At 33.1% G+C, this 23,370-nt stretch overlaps 1 protein-coding gene across 5 annotated transcripts in view; it reads left to right on the forward strand.

Moving 5' to 3' along the window:
• Window positions 1-23,370, forward strand: part of cpx (synaptic transmission protein complexin) — a 127,911-nt gene that overhangs the window by 99,552 nt on the left and 4,989 nt on the right. For all 5 annotated transcript variants that reach the window (XM_013310111.1, XM_013310112.1, XM_013310110.1 and 2 more), the window contains 2 exons: window positions 9,871-10,034; window positions 23,099-23,231. In XM_013310111.1, coding sequence (XP_013165565.1) covers window positions 9,871-10,034; window positions 23,099-23,231 — 297 coding nt within the window. The remainder of the gene's footprint in view (window positions 1-9,870; window positions 10,035-23,098; window positions 23,232-23,370) is intronic.

The following is a 23,370-nucleotide window of genomic DNA, read 5'->3' on the forward strand; positions in this document are numbered from 1 at the left end:
TGGCATCACTATAACGAAGGCGCAGTAAAACATTCAAATATAGGCCTCCTTTGGTATTAGCGAGCTGTGTCACAACTCTACATTTTTATTGCACTCCAGCGACAGAATCAATATTTGGGTCACGAATCAACCGACATGGATTACAGGCCTATGCTGTTCATGTTATAAGCGACAGCGGAAAAAATTAATACTAAATATTATATATATTTATTTTACAATAAAGAATTAATAAAGTCGTCATATTGTAATTTGTACATAGAGGTAACTTACACAAACTGACTTTAAATTTACCAGAAAATTATACTCATTTCAATGCAATTAACCTTAAGGTAAACAACACCAGAAATATCATGTTTCATTTTACATCACCTAAAAGTAATTATCTGGAAAAAATATTGTACAATTTTAGTGCGAGCAACATTAATGTACTCTTAAGGCAAAAGCAAAAAGCTTTTCCCATAATTTAGTTGGCAACATCGCGTGCCTACAGCCCACTTCGTTAACTACATCCGCCTTGTACTGAAATAAACCAATCGATTCTAACACGAGGATAGAGCTTAAATAAAGTAGAAACAAATTGCCATTTCATTTAACACCGTTGTCAAATTATGGGAAATTCCAACGAACAAATAATCGATGTTACGTTTAATACTATTATTTTTAACGCATTAATTTCTTCGTTCTTATCATTATCTCCGCTGATGAAGTCAGGGGCAACCTTTAGTTAAATGATCAAATACGAAAAGTAATTACTACATCCAAACATCCATACTCAGCGAAGTAATTGGTCACTAAGGACAGCTCTTAGAGTAGCTACAGCATGATTAATCTACACTAAGGGATTGTTATGAATATTAAACATATGGCAATAACTTATCTAAAATTTACCATATATTTTACAAAACCCTTCAAGTTATGATCATTCAAGAGTAACGGTTTAATAAAACCTTTATACTGTAAACGCTGTGGACGGAATACGGGATTATTTTTCAATCCCTCTCATAATAAAAGGGATTTTTCGACCGGCAAGGGACTTAAACTGCTATAATATCAAAAAAATATTAAGCAAACTTCATAAAGGTTTCTATTCTATGACAAAGGAGCCTTGACGTGTAATTTTGGCGAATAAAGTCTTTTTAAGTAACACTTTAAGTGTCCTTTTTATAACTTGCTTGTCGTAAAATTATATCACTTTAAAAGTACATTACCTTAATTTACCATTATCTAATTATCCGTAGAAAATATCAGGAAAGCACAGAAAGGGAATATTTCCCCTTCCTACGAGTCGTCTTCTCTAACAAATCCATCACCCCTTCCCATTCTTTCCTTAGAAAAATAACTAAAATTAGGCCTCCGGATATGTTTTTGTATGAATGTTTCTGCAGTGTAAACTCGTGTAAGTAAATGTTCGATTATGTATGTTATATAACGACTGTCAAACACATCACTCGTGAGGTAATTCACGCGTGTTTGTACACATATTTGAAGGGAGAGTAATGTGCAAAATTTCAAAGTGTATTAAAAGTTTTGCTGACGTCAGTTGAATTTTACTGCGGCCTACACATTACGTAAGCAAAAGTACACACGACTGCGTCAAAATTGTGATGGACGGCACGGCACGTATTCTTTCTATATTGTTGTTGATATAAACTTATAAGGTTTTATTGTTGACCGTGTTTTCTCATGTGGAATAACTGTCTAATATGTTTTACCCATCTTTTGCTGAGGAAAAGGTTTTTGATTATATGTGTGTGTCACCGGTGACTTTGGGTAGGCACCGAGCCCCTCAGTGGGGACGTATAGTGAGCTGATGATGATGATGTGTGTGAGTTTGCATGTTAGCAATTTTTATTGTAACCTCCTGTAGTCATTATGACTGAATAGTTTTTGACCAATATGATGTAATTAGATTCGTATTCATCCGCTATTTCCATACAGTTATAATCTGTTGGTTACTTTTTCGTTTTTATATTAGTTATGTAACGTAACTAGTTTGTGGTTAACTTTTTAATCGGCAAATTTACAGTAACGTGTTACGTAAATCATTTTACATAAGTTAATGTCATTATTCATATTTTCTTAAACTTAGAGTCTTTAATGGCCAAGAGCATTTTATCGAGCTTGGCGCAGTCTTTATTTTTATCCTTAAAAGATTGATATATAAAAGTTATGTTACTACATCGCGAGAATTAAATCGCGTCTGTCGTTAGCACGTACTGAATACACTCTAGAGAATATTACACTGAATCTTCATTACGATGGAATACCAAATCGTTGTTTAAAAAAAAACTTTGAATCTCCATTGCAGTAAAAACAAAACCATTGAAAATTGAACGATGATTTTACTATTACAAACATCAGTAGAGAGCAAAAGCCATTTCAAATTAGGTTGTTTCCTAGTGGTAAAAACAATTTAAATGTAGTGTAAGTCATCACAGTTATGAGAATCCTTCATTGGCCTATATGCCGAGTACTGTACGAAGTAAACTGTGACCAGATACACGGTAAGATAAATAAAACAAGTTTCATTTGTCTAACAAAGAAACATAATATAAGTATATTAGATATACAATATGTAAGGTTGACTCGAGTAAGCGGTCACATATGGCTAAACTTTATCTCGTTCTGAGCTAAATTAAAAACGGTCTGTTCCCCGCTGCGTCCCCGTCGCGTCCCCGCTGCAGCCCCGCCGCGGCCCCGCTGCGTCGAGCTAAGTAATTCGGATTGAGATGGTTACTCTGAGGCATTTTATTACTTTTTCCGCTTGTTAACATCTGGGGTGTGGTTTAAATTACTTTTTAAATCCTCTCACTAGTTGGATTTGAATCTCATTTATAACCCGCACCGCTGAGAAAGTTCTGATTCTAACTAACAACGTTTCAGCTTTGTAATTCCACTTTGATCAAACTAAATCTCGTTTTGTATACCTTCATAGTTTAAGTATGATTTTTATTAAATGCGGAAGGCTATGGTAGAAAAAGACAGAAGAAAATTTGTGAAAGAAGAAATGCGTAAGGAAGAAGAGAAAACAACCCCCGTTAAACTCCCATACCGGCAATATATAATCGCACCTTTGATTACGTTAAGTAAATTTAATTTCGGACATAAAATCAACAAAACATTCGTTTGATTACATTGTTTCGTACACGTCCTTGTTATTTATTTAATCATTTAGCTGACCGCTTGAATCATATCTGTATGTAAACGTCTGTATACGTGTAAATGTCTGTATACGGGCTTGTGTTGCCAGAGGCTGACCGCAGTCCGTGATATTATCAGTGTTGCCATGTTAAATAATTCCTCCCCAGAGCGCAACTGAAATATGTCAGACAATTATTTAAGTGGCAATCTCAAGTGAAAATGATAAGGATACTTGCTGAGAAATATAGTTTGGATGCAGCTTTATGCTCTTCTATTTATTTAAGATAGTATAACATTTCTCTAAAAAAAGTCAACCCTTATATTTTAAACAGATTTCATTGATTTATGTTTTAATTTACCACGAGTAAGCTATAAATCTTTGCAATTATCAATCAACTAAAAAAAATCTGATTCGAGCTTAACCACAGTGAAGGCACAAAGTCTTGTTATAAATATTATTCAAGGAGAATATAATTAATAGGCAAATCCTGCAGGAGGGACCGCTGCCAATTTTTCATTTTGTTTTTTAATTAAGGCCCTCAACCTTCAGTCTGAATGATTTCGTAAGCCAAGAGGCATCCCGCGTCATACCACTTTTTATAAAAAAAACCTTAAGTAATTTTTCAACCTAAAAAACTCAACTTTAAATGTACAAAGTTTTAATGTTTTTATAATAACTTTTAAGATTAAAATTTATATTCTTATTTACATTTATATACAAGTTAACTCTTGTTTATTATTTTAAAACCGAATAAGTGAATATACAGTGATATATTACTTCGATAACTTATTGTCAACATTGTCGCAATCAAAGTTAAACTTTAAGTCGACTGGTTTTGTGAGGAAGTCGTTACGTCGACCGCATTTCTTGTGCCTAGGATCTCTTCTTTTGATATTTTCCTTTTTCTTTATTATTTAAACGTTGCTACATTTCTTAAGTAAACTTTCGCATTTGTTTAAACTTGTTTTGTTCAAGAACTTTACTTATAATCTTTAGATGAAAAGAATCCAATTTCAAATATTACACTCTTTTTATATAATAATTTTTACTTTAATTAAACAGTCACTTATGTAATGAAAAATACGATTTAATAATTCATAAATCGTATGTTTAAACTTCTTTATTCCAAGTTTGTTATTCGTAACTTTGTTAAAATCCCCAAGCTTCGTGTATCGAAGGGAACAAAGTAGGTTCACGTCAACTTAACAATTCTTAGTTAAGTGTATGCAGATGTCTATTATTAGAACGATCGATAAAGCTTCTTCCGACTTAACTTAGTGCTACGTCGCTACGAGTGTGTTACAAAATGTAGCATGTTCGTAACGTGAAACTACGAAAATTCGTAGCTAGGTACTACTGCGTATTTTTTTGTTATTTCACACTCAAGAATATGAACAGAAAGCCGACAGATTAACATTATGAATATATTTTACATACAATCATAAGATATATTAACAAACCTGGCCACAATATACATTTTGTTTTATTCGTAGTAAAAAACCGCTCTCCCAATTGCGCTTTTGTTTATGTAACAAACATGTCCACATAAATCCGCGTACAAACACGTAACAAACTTCAGTCGGCAACAATCTGTGACAGCCGCACAAATTGTTGTTGAACCAACATGACAGACAAATTGCTATTTCGAGAAATATGTACATTTTTAACATATACACGAAATATCAGTGGGCTTAATTTTGATTAACCTAACTGATGATTACTTTACGATGGCGCTTGTAAGAAATATGGGCTTTGGCCCACAGTACTGTATTGCACTAAAAATTTAGTACTGCAGCAATACTCTTCCATACATGTCTTTTAGGCGTCATATCTGAGTCCAGTACCTTCTTACGCATATCCTCTTTCACACAATCTAATCTTACGTTGTTCGACCTTCCTCGCCTTTAAAACACTCAATACATCTCTACGAATAATATGTCTGCACCACGATCCGTATAAATAATATTGTTATTAAATAACAGGACTTTATTATTTCAAAATTCCGTGGTCTCATATTAAAGATTTAATATCGTGTGTTTGTTTTATTTTTGTCCCAAAAATTCAATAACGTGAGCTCGATGACTCGATTGGAATTGAAATGAAATCGTTTTTCCGATGAAAATTCAATTAATATTTGTCCAGTCGTTTCAACTTGACTTTGCGAGCTCACAATGAACTCACGTAACATCAGCGCATTTGTACACATTAATGATATTTATGAAGAATTATTATTGTCAACTTAATGCATTAAAGTAAAATATTTACAACACTCGTTAATAAATAAAGATTAACTTTAACGTCTTGAATTAATTTCAACTATAATATATTCAAAACCATAAAAACTTAATGTCTACATTAAAATCATTGTACTTTGAAAGGGGACTTAAGTTTTTGGCTGATATGTATAGTATATTCCCTTATTATCTACAGTTTAAATAGCAATGACACTCAATTCTTATGCTTCGTAGCTATAGGTGGCATAAGAATAACAGCGAGAAACCAATCCTTTAAAAAATATGTTCTTTGATCTACAAATTTTCGTAGACCCTCTACGTATGACCTACAGCTTTAACCAAACACAATGTGAATTAATATGGCGGTAAACATCTCGTAATATTATAATATTGTTATGAATATTGACAAGGTGATGAGGGCGAATAACTTTTATGAGTTTGTTTGTGTTGGGGTGTTGCCGGGGGGTCGTAAGCGATCGGTTTACGATGACCAACCCTCCATCCCCATCCTACAGCTCGTCTTAATGCTAAGTAATATGATAAACAAACATTATGATTTTAAATGAACATGACATCATTGAATCATAAACATCTACGATATTTTACATTTAAAAAGTATCAATAATCTAGAGGTTGACGATTGTCAATTTTACTGTTGTAGATTTTATTTCCATCATTCTATTATTGACACGAGTCATAATAAAACACAAGCTTATTTGGAATGCTTAGTTTAAACAAAAAACTACTCATATTTATAGCATTTCGTATTACATTATTTTTCTTACTAGAAAGCCCTAATTCTATTATGTATAAATGACTATATATCTTTTGCTGATTCGTAAAATTATACGCAATAGAAATAAAGTACAATCAAGTAAATAAAACTTAAGTCGCTCCGACGTGTTCGTAATAACGTCAAATATAACATTAGGCGTCGCATCACGTATTCCATTCAGGGGATAATAATTTCACGAAGGCACTATTGTGTATTGGTGTTGACAATATATTACATCGGGGGAGGGGGCACTGCGCGGGGCAGGAGGAGGGGAGAGGCAGACCCTCTCTAAGTAATGGCAATAAAACTGTTAATGCTATAAAGGAGGGACGTTGAGAGATTTTTATTGATAACTTACGGAAATGTCAAAATGCTTACGTCATTTGTTTTTAGTAGTGAGTAAAAGACAATGGAGGTAATTTGATATTTCAAACGATTGTTTTATTCATAAATTTTTGGAAACTTAATATAAGCTATCGTTTTAAATGATTATAATACTTTTACCTATTTTAACTAATAACAAAAACTTAAACTTTCCATCAACACATCTTAAAAGCAGTCTCAAGTGAATGAAGTTAAAACGTTTTGTAAGGCGGTAATGAAATCAGTGTGACTTCGAGTTGACACGAAGTTAGGTCTCGCCCCGGCTCTAGTCTAGGTTAGCAATTCAATTAGGACCGTGGAAGCCTTATTAGTGCGACGCGGCGGTGCTAATGGAATAGAGCCTCCGCTATGCCACAAGCAACTTAAATGACGCGTGAACTTACTTCAAGTTATCACAACTTAACATTGGACGAAACTTGAATATGATAAGTGTATTTTATGTTAAGAAAGTTTAGATGAGTGGAAAATTATTCATGGAAAAACTACTTGATAAAACACTCGCGTATGCTAAAGCAATTTTTTCTCAAATCTCGAATTAAAAAAATTATAACTTAATATTTATTGAATAAATTTTTTATTCAATATATAAATAAAGGAACTAATATTAAAACCATCCCAAGCGCTGAATACAAAATGCAAATACAAAAAACTCGAGCTACTTTCTTAGTTTCTCATTTTTGTCGACTCTTTTAAATATCACAAGGGTTTATTAACATACCGGCTCTGCTCTGAACAAAGTAAATACCAAACTCGATCATTATTATTTAAATCCGGTCATGAATATTCAGGCGCCGTTCGGATATTTCAAATTAGGGATGTCACTGTATCGGATATCGGATAACGGTTATCCCAAAGTCATGTCACGTTCTACATGTCATTTTAAAACATGTCAATGATGATTTTAAACAAAACTCTATACTGAACTTGGTATCGAATTTTTAAAAAATAAATCACGATTTATTAAAAACAAATACGCTTATCATATCTTTTTATTTGTAAAACAAATGAAGACTAAAAATTCTAAAATATTGAACTTTAACAGTGGTAGAGTGTATAGCAGCATGTCTACTGAATGAATAGCCGTCCGGTGCTATACCACGACTATAAAGAAGACAGATGTCAAATACGAAATAATTTGGACTGATGTATGTGTTCCCGGAGTCCAAAGTAAAAAGAAGACAACCCTATTTTTTAATTAAAGAAAACGCCGTATAAAAAACTACTCAACGAAGAGAGCCGCAAGTTTATTGAAAAGCGAGATGGAAAATTATGTTCCTGTCAGAGGCACGACTGAATGACGATCAATTAATTGGAGAGAGCGCGACCGCCTTTTTCTTAATAAGATAGGTTATTGAGGAGGTTGGCATAATAAATTCAATTGACAGACACGCTCGCGTGGAATTCGTTTAATCTAGCCGCGGCTCGGGTGCCAGGGGTGTCACCTCCTCTGTGGGGGGGGCACTGACTACCACATAATCTAATACTGGCTAATGACGATTGTTATGTGATTGTTTTAAAGTTGTTCTAAAACTGAATTTTATATGCAACTCTTTTGTTTTCCGTGGATGTTAATATAGGATTGGTCACGAATGTTATATGATAACTTAGCCTTTTGTTTTTTAATAAATAAAATACATAACAATTAAATATAATAGGTAATAATTTATTTAAAACTGTGTCGACAGTTATGCAGTTTATTTTATTAACGCTTCGTTAAGTTATAATAATAGTTTTTAATTAACGTTTCGTGTTTGATTGCATATTGAAATAACAAACTCTTCAATTTCGAACGCGATCGGAAACAATTCTGAACATTTTTCAAGCACACTCGCTGTCAAAACGAACTTGTAAAACTACGATACTGATCCGCATAGTAACGAAAATGTCTGCTTCATATCAACGATTCACTTTGAGATACTCAGTAAACTAGGAAACCTCAAGAGATCTCAATAAAACGAATGTTTGAAAAAGTTTTCTTTTTAACCACGAACAAAAAGAGCTATCTAATTGGAATACATGATTTACCAAAGAATAAACACATTTACTATATAACTAAGCCTTTATAAATAGACCTTCTGTTCAAGATACTAAAAAGACACGAGAACCGTATTAATAAAGCAAAGAAGGTCGGATGGATGCAGTCATTTAATCAGCGTTAGTCGCAAACACATCACAACAATAGAACAGAACGCTTGCATGAATTTATAAAGAGCAACGCCATCTAGTACTTTCAAAACGAAACTCTTATATCATTGCCATTTTTACACGTAAACAACTTTGACGGTATAAATAATTTCGTAGCGCTTTTAAATTGTAAAGTAATGTAACATTAAAATTCTAAAATCGTAACATAAAATGGCGCAATTTCCACACCAGTGATCAACAATCTAAATAGTAAATAATCCTTTCCATTTAAAAAGCAAATAGGAAAAGATGGCGCGTGCGGCCGACACGACACGACGGATGCTCAGATTGACGTGTAATGGATTTTTGAATAGCCTCCTCCGCCATGTTGGATGTCGCGGTCGGACGGAGCCGGCGTGAACCGGTTTGGACCACTGTGAACCGGTTTAGGGCAGACCGTTATCTAATTTCGAATAAAATGAATTCGGTTTTAGGGTTACGGGTAGCCCATGATTTTATTTCAATGAAAAGAATCCTTTAGGTACTAAGTTTAATTTTTTTTTCGGCAAATTTTAAAACTTTAAAAACATTTTCATTAAGCTAACAACAGTATGGTGAAAGTTATGTTAAAAAATATTTCCGTACTCACTAAATCGTTAAAAATATTAGCGATACAGTTTCGTTTACATGCTTTGTCTGTTTTTTGTGTCGAATTTCCACTCCGACTTTTCATGTACATTTAAAAAATGCGCATTTTTATTCTGTGTGTGGACGCGACCAATTTTCAACAACGCGTTATTGTCATCGAAAAAAGTTACCACAAAAAATCTTTCACGCTCGAACAGCGACTGAAAAAACAATTTCGTCATTTAGGGTGCTTGTATTTTTTATATTTTGGGGCTTAGTGATTGATGGTGTAAATACCTATTATGTTTAAAAAAAATATGAATCCTTCCATGTATTATATAACAATTTAGACAAAATTAATAGATCAAATCAGAATAGTCACTTTACTATCTATTGCAAGTTACTCCTGGAATTTAAAGGAAGGAACCCCTAATATAAATGAGAATGTTTAGATGGATAGATGTTTGTCAAAAGGTATCTCTAAACGGCTGCACGGATTTTGTTGAAGTTTGGCATAGAGCATAGGGAGTCGCGGGCGCCAGCTGGTATATATAGCACTTACTAACTTTGGTATCATTCTGTAGGTGCGGTTGGCGGTGATGGTGATGACAGCGATGATAAGGAGAAGGAAGAAGAAGCGGAACGTGAGCGGCAGGAGGCCATCCGCGAGGCCGAGGAGCGTCGCAAGGAGAAGCATCGCAAGATGGAAGAGGAGAGGGAGAAGATGAGACAGGAGATCAGGGATAAGGTAAGAAATACTTTCTACATCACACTACACAACATAAACCCAATTCTCCACAAAATACAGAAGACTAAGGCTCCAGTGTGAAGTATTTCCACGTTTTCACAGATGAGTGTGTGTGCCGCAGGCTTTCTGTTCTCTAATAAATAAAATTAGGATGAATTAAATTAGGTAAAGTAGGGTTGTATAAGAAAAGGGGACAATATTTATCTGTTAAGTTAGTTTATAATATATTTAGTTGACGGCAGCTGGTAAAGCTTAGTACGGATAAGTTTCAATTCCAAATTAATCGTAATTTAATTTTGCTTTGAGTTGAAACGATTTAGGTTCATTGTTATTCATAAGTCCTCTCACGCCGCACGTAATTGTAAAGGGGATGTCACACGAGAGGCGCGGGGACAATTAGTTTGCCAGGTCAAGCGCCCTCTGTCGGTCGCGGCTAATTTGTTCGTCCGTTGTCAAGTGGCTTCCGAATGCACGACCGCTCGTGTGCAATACGCTTTGTAATTGAACGACAATTTACTCCATCAATGTTTTTTTTATCACGTATTGGTGCGTTTTCAAACATGAGTTCTCTTTTTAAAAAGTTAAAACAAAACTCAATACTTGGCCTAATTATTTTAAACTGTTCACATCAAACACAAATCGTTATTTAAAAACATCTGCAATAGAAAACATTTTATCTTGTCTAAAAAAAATGCTGTTTTTTTAAGCGGCTAATTTACATTTCCTCGAGCCCCCGACCCAATTCTTTCGCTTCGAAAATTCAAAATGCCACCGCGTCGACTTTCTCATTCACGACATTTGCGACTCAAAGGTATTTCAAAAGAGGATTAAGTCTTTTAATTAAAAATAAGTGAAATATTCCCCGTGAGGTTTTAATTCATTAATAGACTGCGGCTTAAAGCAGTGACACACCGAATGTTTTAACGTGGGCTTCCACTGCAAACAGGAATAAGCGGCGACGGCACGTGATGAGTTTAACAGCAATCGAATCTCATGCTAAGAAGTTTAATTGGAAATTATATACGTAATATTGAGTAGAGTTAGTAAAATTATTTTTATTAAAAAGTGTCTGTGTGTGACATTTAACACACTCGTGTTCGTCAGGTTAATTTTAATTTTCTACCTAAAAGCATTAGCGCGGATTACGCTGCAAATCCCAGAGATAGCGAGCGTAATTTAAAATACAGTAAAAGATTTATCTTTAATTCACTTTAAGTATTTAACATTTACATTCCGTTCTCTGTGGCAGATAAAAAAACTACGCTTTTATAACATTTTTTAAAATATTTACATACATTTTCTTGTAATCAATGTACAGTAGAAATATTGCAAAGAAATAGTTATAATTACTGAAAAAACGCTAATTATAAACCAATAATTATTGAGTCAAATTGGTTTGTTTTTCTAAGCTTATTTACATTTTTTGCGCACTTCAAATAAAACTTTACACATAAAATCCTCACCATTTTCTTAAATAAATAACCAAATATAAGTTAATTTTCTCATTTACGTACATAATCTTTGTATCACAATACTGTTATTATTTTGTGATAACCGAGATAAAGCTCGCAAACATTCAAATGCAATTAAAGCAACACTAATACAGAACACAAGTTGTCGACTGTAGCAATATAATTTAGAACACCGCACAATTTCGTGTTCGGAACACTGAAATGTGTTTATGCAAATTGTTATAACATTAGGTTTCCAGCAGTTTGAAATCCAGACTGAATTTGCACGACACGACGCACAAGTCGTATGTTTTATTAATCATTTGATATCCATAACTCTACTGTAACTTTTACTTCATATGTAAATCAAATGTAATCTTCTACTTTATAAGTCTTTGTCATCGTAACTGTCAAAAAATTTGCAATTCATTTTTATCTTTAAATAGATGACTCTGCGACTCAGTCCGCGAAGAATTGTAAAACCTAGTAAATAACCTCTGTACTGTTCCAGACTATGCTCTACATCTGTGCCAAATTTCAGCATAATCCGTTTAGTGGTTATAGAGATAGCTTCTGAAAAACATCCATCCATCTATACTTTCGCATTTATAACAATAATGTGACCAAAAAACTTATGCGGAACAGTTTGAACCAGCAATTAACATATAACTAGCCTATTCTTTAACAACCTCCTTTAGACTTACAGGAGCGTATAATATAAAAAGAACAGCCAAGAAGCACTTTCTTTGTACACCTTTGACTTAACTGACCTACATGCAGTGCTAAGCCTTTCTCTACTTGTAGGACTTAAGTAACAAAGGAATTTAATTGCAACTCCTACTAAATGCTTGGGTTATTGACATAAAAACCTTTAATGCTTAAAAGCTTAATTATGACTTAATGAGTAATAGAGCTTTTTAGTACAAGGTTTTTTAAAGATCAATTTTTGGTTTATAAAAAAGTAATCTTTAATTCAAACCCCATTACAAAGTACTTGAAATAGTTCTGTATTTAAAATTGCAAGTGAAATGTAACTACAATTGGATTTTGTTTAGTTTCGTTTCGTTCAAATATTTTCATACATTTATTTTTCAAGTTACTCTACTCACTATCAAGTCACTCCTGCAACTTTTTTATATCGCCTCCTTTTTTTGTTCTACCAGTTAATTCTGAATATGGAACAAAGTTCATTTTACTTAAGTGAAGGAGAAAACCACATAATTATCTAAACAGCCTGTAATTTCAAATCAAGTAATTTTACGTTACCCAACAAGTTCAACGTGAAAATGTCGGCAAATTACCGTCCAAACTAGCTGCATGCAAGATAATTTGATAGAGCAAAATAACAAGACTTCAAATTTGCAAATAACAGTTTTTATATTGTAAAATGTAGAAAATATATTTTACAAGGACTTTTATATAAGGAATTTTCATATTAACGTTTCAAATTATTAGCATTTAGTTTGCGTAAGTATATAGAAAGTTTTAATATTTTAAATCGTAAATTCTTACATTATTCCTTTCATACAATGTTTCTAATATTATAAATGCGAATATTTGGATGGATGTTTGTTAGTAGGTATCTCTACATCGGCTCAACGGATCTCTATTAAATTTGGCATAGATGTAGAACATAGTCTGGAAGAAGAAATAGGCTACTTATTAGTTTTTATTTAATTCCGCGCAGACGGAGTAACGGGTTACAGCTAGTAAAGTATACAACCAATCATTTATAATACATGATTTATTACCAAATATTCGCTTAACCAAGTGTTTCCTAAATTAAATGAAAATTTTCTCATAGACAATATGAAGTAACCCCTTATAGAGCGCAAGTTAACAAATTAAAATGTCTATGAGGGTATATTAGTAGCTAAGTTTCATCATCATCGCCATTAGAGCGGCCATTACACCGCCGGTTCTACGCTCGCTAATAAAATTTGTACAGCAAATGGCCCCTCAAAGCCTTACACAGCCTCTACTCTACAGCATAGTTACGCGACGACTCAGTTAAGGGTGAAACCTAATTTTAGTTATAGCGCCATCTATTTTTAATTTGCATATATTTTAAGTATTTTTTAAGAAAATAGTATAGAATTTACCTTGGTTATATTAAATAGAAATGCAATGAGAAATTAAGTAAACATTTTTAATTCGTAATAAAATATATCAGTGTCAGACTTTTCCCCAAATGACGCTTAAAAAGTAATATCTGATAGTTTAATCTAGTATTTTCAAAATAATATCAAAAATACTAGTAAAATATATAACAACGACAGTAAAAAGGGATTAAAAAGTCGCACTCCACGATTAGTTTTGTGAAACACGAAAGTCACGAAATAGGTTAACAGCCGGTGGCGCTGCCGCTGTGCCGACGATTTAAAAAAAACTTCACTTCGCAACACCCTCATTTGAATTTGTAAATAGTGGGAAGTTTAAAAGCGATTTACATATTTTTAACTTTTATTCATATATGTAGCTTAATTACCCTAGTTTGTGCAAAATTTTTTGGTAAAGAAAGTCAGAACGAGGTCTTATATTTAAATATAGTAGTAACTATTATAAATATTTTCTGCTTCAGTATAATTTATCTGTTTGTTCTTACGAGTATAACAGTCTTTTATGATTTGAAACCAATATTGCATTGTACAGTCAGCTGCACATATACATTTACAATGCTTCATAAATTTGTATACGCTTTTGGTTTTAAAAATGTTTACATGAATCGGTCACTATGCTTCCATTCATGAAAACTTGGTCTTGACGAATACAACGAGACAACGACCTTATACATGTTTGTAATTTTTTCATAAATGTATACATATTCATGCAGCTGACTGTACATTACAAATGACTTAACGGTCTAAAAACAAAAGAATGTCGTTAATTCTTCCGTCTCTTTCCTTCCTTAGATCTAACAAAGCAGATAACGAGCAGGAAAAGGAAGGAATCTTTACCTCATTAATACTTATAATTAATCAGAACAATATATTTCTTAGTTCGTTACGTTTATTAAATGTCTACCCCGACTCCGACAATTAAAACTTTCTCAAATGACAGAAGTTTCTCGAACTTGTCCACCCTCGAACCCTCTTGTCCCCAACTCGCGCGGTTCTGAAGGAACACCTTACAGGAAGTTTATATAAGGAACCGCATAATGTCCAGTCGAGGACAATTATTTCCTACCCATTTCGGTGAATTCATTTGACACTTACAATGCAAATTGATTGGAAATTTATCATACCAACATACAATCAGGCTGCTACTATAAATAGTATTTATGTTGATTACATAAGTTGATTAGTTACCTTACTAATATTATAAATGCGTATGTTTGGATGCACGGCTGGATGCTTGTTAGATGGTATATTAAGTACGGCTCAACGAATTTCCATGAAATTTGTAATACATGTAGAACATAGTCTGGAAGAACACATAGGCTACTAATTACGTTTTTGTTAATACCAAGCTGACGGAGTCGTGGGCGACAGCTAGTCTTAAATAAATGTCTTTGAATTTTTTACTCCAAAGACAAGGTATTTCTTAAAGCTTTACAATTTAAATCCCTACTGTTATAAAATAAAAGTTAAATAGGAAAGCAGTTAATAAATGTAAAAGCAATAGATTTAGCTTGGCATCCCCCAGCTAGAGTCGAGTTTGTAATCGATTTGTTCAGCGCCTGGAGGTTAATGCTAGCACTAATTTATTACCAGACCATTTCACTTGAGAGAGTTCAACTGGAAGCATTATTTACTTGAATCTTTTCATTCCTTTGATTTTTTCTTAGAGTTACTTGAAAACGATTACCTATAAAAGAAAAGGAATAAGTTTTTTTTATTTCCATTATACTAATATTATGAATGCGAATGTTTGGATGAATGGACGGATGTTTGCTCTGTAGATTTCGATCAAATTTGGCACATATGTAGAACATAGTCTGATAAGACACACAAGATACTAAGTTTTTTTTTAATTCCGCGATGATGAACACGCAGGCAATAGTTAGTTAAGTATTTTAGTATCAAAAAGTCAAATTATATATCATAATTGAATGAGGAAATTTGACAAACTGTTTAAATTATACAAAAGATGGATTATATTTAAAAATATTGAAACATATTACAAACGCTTAGAGGCTTCCACTAAATAACTTTTTGGAGTTCGATTAAAGTTCCTCCTTCCTTGTTGAGTAAGAGCCCTCTAGCGGCTAGACTTCGCCAAATAGAGAGCAAATAAACACACAAATAAGTAAATACCGTCAGCTAAAGTAAATACTATTCGACGTGCTTGAGCAAACAATTTATTGTAAATTGATTTATAGAGTTAAGACTTTAAAGTAAGAAATAGTGTATTTCTGTTTCTTTAAGATTATTTTTTAATCGCATTAAAAATATATCAACATCTACAATTTAATTAAACATTGCATAGTTTTTTTTTATAACAGAAGGGGGCAAACGAGCAGCGGGAACACCGAGGTGTACAACGACGAGTTATGTTCGGAAATTAGTTTTAAAAGCAGATTTGTTCCATTATCCTTACTTCTTGACTAATATTATAAATGTGAAAGTAAATCTGTGTGTCTTTCACGGCAAAACTATGGACCGATTTAAATAAACAAAGTGATTAAGAAGTTGAAAGTGGGGATGGAATTTTTATTGGAAGTATCGTCATTTTTACAGAAGCTTGAAACTCAATTTATAAATCTTACATCAAATATCTCACTATTATATTATTTTACTGAACTTTCTATTACCTCTACAAACTAGTAATATCTTTCAGTTTTCAACTGTAACGCAATGAAATTTATATCTGAGTAAGTTGATAGAATCGACTTTGTAATTGTCAGTTAATTCAGCGGCGGCGGTGGCGGCGGCCGGGGAGTTACAATAAATTAACTTGTAATTAACTCGGTGTTCTGTTTCGTTCACAAGTCCCCGAACTCAAAGCAAAACTTTACTAAAACTCTAACTTAATAAGGGACCTACAATTTTGTGAACGGTGTTTGATTGTAACTTTATTCCATAAGTTTTTGAGTCAGCTTTTTTAATACAATAAGGAGATAATTCAGCAAAGAGTTAGTGACAGATATGGACATCTGTGTAACAAATTCGATGTATGTACAGAGAAAGGGATAAAATGAATAAAAGGGATAAAATTTTTATACCTTCGAGTCACTTCCCTTTCCTGTACTCTACTTCTTACGATCAGAAGATAATCAATCAACATATGAAAATATTATCAATCTTACTAATATTATATAGGCGAATGTTTGGATGGATGGATGGATGTTTATTTGAAGGCATCTCCTGAACGACTAATTGGATCTTGCTAAAATTTGGCATAGATGTAGAACATAGTCTGAAAGAACACATAGGCACAATAATTAAGTTCTTTTTTAACGCGAAGCCGCGGACGATAGCTAGTTCTTTATAAGTAGAAAGAAATTTAACAGCTGTACATATAAAGTTCAGAAACTTGGAAAACACTCTCGTGTATTCTATCAGAATTAGTTTCTGTATGTTGGCAATAATCTGAACAGATATTGTATTACTTGTTCCGTATCAAACTCTATCCTAATCCCGTATTAACTCTGAAGCCGTGAGGAAGTTATTTATAACTAATTATTAACTCCATACCCAAATTCTACTCTAGTTATATACAGAGTAATATCAGCTTTATCTCAATAGGATAAAGTTGAATTTCATTTAGCAGTTCTAATGTTATTAGACGGCAAAGCCAAATTGTTATTAATTTCATCGGTTAATTTAGTAAAGTAATGTTTATACGATTGCTTGAATTCTCGCTTCATTTACATCTAAGCGGTTTAATTAATTTTACAATGTATTTCATTAAGTAATAATCAATGTAAATAAAGTTTTTACATGAATTCTCACGTTGTTTAGTACCAGGACATCAGCAGACATTAGCTACAAACAGACAGAAATATTAGTCACTAGCAGTCCCAGCGAGTCCGTCCACGCGGAATTGGAAAAAAAACTTAGTTAGTCGCCTATGTATTCTTCCAGATGTTCTAAATTAATGCCAAATTTCAACGAAATCTATGCAGCCGTTCCGGAGATACCTTCTAACAAACGTCCATACTTCCAAACATACAAACATTCGCATTTGTAATATTAGTATGACGTAATATCCATAAATCATGAAATGCGTTGACAAAAAGGAAATTGCTTTACTAAAAAAACTTAAATCAAATAAATGAGCCATTATAAATTACACAAGTTTCCTGTACATAAGTTCTTATAAGAAGTCTTTTACATTTTCCATTTATTCCAAACTATAAATTGGAAGCAAGGTCCGGAATATTTTCGCAAAACACGAGCACACCATTAAACCCGTGTTCATAGTTCTAAAAAATCAATATCCTTGCTAGAATAACTTGCTACCTAACCGTGAAATGTTAAGGTAACAAATCGAGCGAACATAAACTCTATTACAAAGGTACCAAGGTAAATAATACGGTGTACACAGTAGCGTAGGGCTACCACAAAGATTGCCAGCACTTGTGAACGACAAAAATGTTTCCGATACATTGCCTTAATATAGAACTAAAGTACTGATGTCAAAATAATCTGCAAGATATATTACATTTAGTTTTTTATAAATCAACGTAATAAATGATAATAGTCTTTGTGGATTATCTCGTATCATCATCATCAGCTCACTATACGTCCCCACCGAGGGGCTCGGAGCCTACCCTAAGTTAAGGGTGATTAGGCCATAGTCAACCACGCTGGCCAAGTGCGGGTTGGTTGACTTCACACATATCTTTGAATTTCTTCTCAGATATGTGCAGGTTGCATCACGATGTTTTCCTTCACCGTAAGAACGTCGGATAAATGTACATATGTAAATCGGAAATCGAAAAACACATTGGTACATGGCGGGATTCGAACCCAGGACCTGCAGATTGCAAGTCAAGTGCTTGACCACTGCGCCACTGACGCTCGATTATCTCGTATATAAAACCGAAATTAATTATTACATTTAACAAAGAAATTAGAGCGTTGGTACACGGTGTCACCCACTTTACAAAATTGTTATTTCATGTATACACAACACGCTTGAGTCAATGTAATCCATCTTTTTTTTCTTTTATAAGAACTTTAAAGAAAAAAAATGACCAGAGCTTTCGAAAAATACAATTAATTTCACGTAAAACAATCACGCAATTTGTTTGATAAATGTTGTAATAATCTTAAAATATAACAAAATATTTTTTCTGTCTGTACGTATAAGTCCGCCGTCCCCGGAGCGCGTATTAATTTTCCAGGGCTGGCACACGGGGCATTTCACACCCCGACGCCGACATCCCCCAACCACCTGCCTCTTGTACACTTCGATGAGTTTCATTACCATCATTTTCAATACCGCGGCATTTACACGACATTTTTAATAAAAGGTAAAAAATAGTAATTTAATAATAAACATATTTTAAAAGTGAATCGTTCCTTAAAACTACGTAGATTCTAGAATATACTTTTACGGTAGGTTTCTGTTTTATTAGCGAAACTTTACTGTAGATTTCTACACTAAACTTCCACTAAGGGACAAGTTACTATAAAATTAGAGTAAGTCGATTTTATATTTTAAACAGTTTTATCTTAGCTGGATAAGATTACATGGAATTTGATAAGCTTTATTTCTTTTCTCTTAATTTTTAAAATAAAACGTAAAAAAATATTTTCCAATAAATCTCATAGTAACTTATTTTATCTTGCAATTTATAGACCTATCATTCGAGTAGCGGTTTCATAATTTGCTCAAAGATTGCGCGGGTGAGGTCGCGGGGAGCGGGCGGGGGGGCGGTAACCGTGTTAGAAACTCATCTGAACGGAAATTGAAATATTATGGTCCGGCCATGATAGGCCGAGACCGAGGGAAAGAACGGCTATCGAAATAACGCTCTACTAAATTAATAACCGTGTTGAACAAAATAATTATTTTCGTATTAAAAACTATTAAAAATCTTATCTAAACGTGATATTTAAAAATAAAAACTTTATAAATATTAATCTAATTAATATTAAAAATGCCAAAGTTTAGAATTTAGATGTTTGGATGAATTAATGTTTGTTAGAAGATGTCTCCAGAACGGTTGAATCTTGCTATCCCTATTATTATCATAGAGAATGAGAGAGATAGCAAAATGATTTTCGTTCAATTCAATTCCGTGGGTATGATTCTATCTATACTACATCCCGTACCCTTCCTATATGTTAGGAGATAACTCTCTTATGTTAAGTGAACAAAAGGTGGAGGTCGATCAATCAGAAGCTTGCCAGTTAATTAACTAGCTCAAAACTACATCTTTAGGACATTGAAAAGGGTTAAAAGGTAACATTGATACCCACATACATATAGCAATTTAATTAAAACTTTGAATTGTTAAATTGTAATCATCTTAAGTTGTAAGCAGAAACATTAATATCTCAAAATCGATTAAACGTTATTTTTGTCCGTGACTACAGAATTACGTATTCAAACTCCTTGGTAGACATATATTAGACATTCTGCCAAAGCGGTGGAATACTGGCCACTGAGAACCTTTGCCTTTTAGATTTAAAAAGATAGGTGAAAAAAAAATAAAAATTATCGCGCGGGAAAAGAATTAGTTGGAATTTTTAATGTAATCATGTAATATGACTGCCACGCTGCTGTTTCCAATATATAAAGTACGTCTGATTTAGAAAAAAGGCTTAATTTTACGTAAGTATCTACATATACAGTTGAAATATAATTATGTCTGTTTAATTATGTAACCTATGTAAATTACTGACCGATTTTTTAAGTCGAATTTATATGTTTTTAAATTAATTAAGGCTTGTCACAACAAACTGTATTTATATGTTTTGTTCTCTAATTCTCCTATTAATAGGTTTATAATTTTATTCTTCCAATTAATAGTTTTGTATATAACGTATTTATTATTCAAGAAAAAAGAAGATTAGTAGAAGAAAGAAGGTAAGAAGAAAAGCTCTTGGATGTCAAATTGACTCTAGTAGGGAGTCCGTTTAATGCGCGACTCCCTAATCGAGTCAGGTTGACTTCCTTGAGGCTAAGCCAACGTACGAAGACCAAACCAACAAGATGAAAGAAGAATTTGTTTATTAATTTCATGTTAATGTTAAATATTGTATCTACGTGTATTTGATTACTTTTAATTGAAAACAATTGTTTTAAGTATTTAAAAATATTTTTTTTTAAATTTGAGATGTGTGATTTTCAGCTGCAGTAAAACGTGTATTCATACAAAATGTCATACCTCATGTTCATATCACGGCAGTCATTCCTACAGTTAGAAATAATATGCACAGACTGACAGACAGATAAGTATACCAAGTATTTTAAACGCATTATATTTTATTCAGTTGTTAACAAACCAATAAATTGAATGAACTTGAAATTATAATAATAAAATTGTTCTGAACAGTATTAACAATTATTAAGAGAATATGATATGAATTTTCTCCGGTAAAATGTAATGTAGAACACCCTCTAAATTAATTTATTAATCTAATAACAAACTGTAACTTAAATATATTACATTTCTAAATATAAAAGCTTATAAAATTTAATAATACCTAATCCTACTTAGGGTTACGCATTAAATGTAATTTGGATTAAAACTGTAAGCAAAATAATTATTATTTACGTAAATATTTCGCACCCCTAACAGTGGAGTAATCCGGCACGAAATAAACTCAAATAAATTTATTAGAAACACTTCAAAAGAGTTAATTGATAAAGGAGAGGCGCGTTAGCGAGAGAGCCAAAGCTTGTCCACGTTACGTTGATTTGTTGAAGCTTGTATTTAATTTTTTATTGTTATTCAAGCATTAATTTGTCAACTTTTCATTAATGTAGATTTTTAAACATATTAATTTGTTAAATGCACAGTTTAACATAATTTATGAAATGTTCATAATGGTGTAACAATATATCAAATAATATTTAGACGGATGGATCGATGGATGGATGAATCGATGTTTGTTAGAAGGTATCTCTAAAACGGCTAAAATTAGGCATGGATATAGAACACATAGGCTAAAAACACATAGGCTACTTATAAAGGTTTTTTTTAATACCACGCACGACGTCATGAGTGACAGTTAGTTATTAATAAAACGCCACTGCTACTAAATTAACATAACATGGCTCTAAAAAAATAAAAGTCAAATTATTTTTTTTCTTTCCAATAATGTAAATTGCTTTAATTAAAAGTAATTGCACACACAAGTCAGCTGAAGGCAAATCGGAAGAAATCACGTTTCATATTTATGATACAAACGCCAGGGGGCGCTTTGCTACAAGACGTCTAATGATATCCCAGGGGCGCTGCAAAAATACCCTTAAAATTAAAACCTCCCCGACAGTCTGCGTCTAATCAATTGAAGATTAAGGCAGTACCCGACTTTAAGCATATTGCGCATTCATTATTGTAAATAATCTCTGTAGTACAGAGGGAAATTGCCATCCTGTTGCCATCCTGTTGCCACCCCTTGTTTATTGGATGTGATTCCCAGCCAAGATTTTTTAAGTTTGTATTTGAAAATAATAAAATAGCCTGTGTCAATTTGTAGTTCTAATGATTTAGCTAAACTTTCTCGTATTAAAGTCTCAAGGTCAGACATTGGCACTCTAACTAAAATTGATACTATAAGTCTTTATACGATTTAGTTATAATTATTATATTGTGTCTATTTTTTTATTTAAATTATATTCGATGACGTAAGAGTAAACTGAACATCAGCGGAAATGTGGTGTCCGTTGGGAAATCATACAGTAACACGACACTGAATATGTTCAATGTCGCGCCATCTTACTTATCTTACATTCAGTTTTATTAATATTATCTTAAACGTGGAGAGTATTTGATGAAACATTATTCAAATATTTCTTATATTTCCAAGACATATATTTAAGTTTTAATTGATGATTTTTAAATTGAGTTCATTATAGAGATGTAAAATAAAGAATAACGCCATCTAGTTAATAAATAGGCGCAGCTATAAAACTATTTCAAACACATACGTATGAATGGTGTTTGTTTGTCTTATAAGCTATATACGTATTGTGCATGACAATAGATGGCGTTGCTTGTATGGCTGGGTCGCCAGCTTTGTTCTGGTGTGCGGGCCCAAGTTTACGAACAATAACGCAATCAAGTCAGGGAGCGTCGCTTTGTTTGCTGAATCAAAACTGATGACATGTCACTTTACTGTGAAATGTATTATATTAATATATGAAGAGGCTTGACAGAGCTCTTTAAATTATATGTTTTCGTTGTGACTTACTAAAGTACTCAGAACCTCATAAATTTATTTATTTAAGTTATTTAGGCAATCTTTCTTTGAAGATTTCTCTAATCGATACTTTTACTCACTTTACTCTGAGTAAGTTCGATGTTTAAATAGTAACGCGTTGGTGTCAACACGTTTTTTATTCGCTCTTTAAGATTTCGTAGATATTTGATTAATAACTACTAACCAATTGCTTTCAAAACTTGTCGTATGTATGACCCTAAAATGTTCTACTTGTTTCCACTGAACGGGAAGGTAGATGTTTTCTAATCAGTTCTAAATATGTTTTCAGTACAAAATCCCCAAGAAGGAGGAGATGGTGGAACAGCAGCAGGCGGAGCCCGACAATCCGCTCATGAGGAAGAAGAAGACGCCCGAGGAGCTTGCTGCGGAGGCCGAGCTCGAGGACCAGGACGAGTTCACTAGTAAGTTTAACTACCAATTCCACTAGCAGTTCCAAAGTATAAAAGTTTAATTGACATAGTACTGTTCAGGGCCGATGCTAGGGTACGGCACGGTTGGGCAACCGCCCAAGGCGCTGAACAGAATGGGACGCCATAAGTC

This window comes from Papilio xuthus, unplaced genomic scaffold (genome assembly GCF_000836235.2).
Source record: "Papilio xuthus unplaced genomic scaffold, Pxut_1.1 DF827756.1, whole genome shotgun sequence".
Lineage (NCBI taxonomy): Eukaryota > Metazoa > Arthropoda > Insecta > Lepidoptera > Papilionidae > Papilio > Papilio xuthus.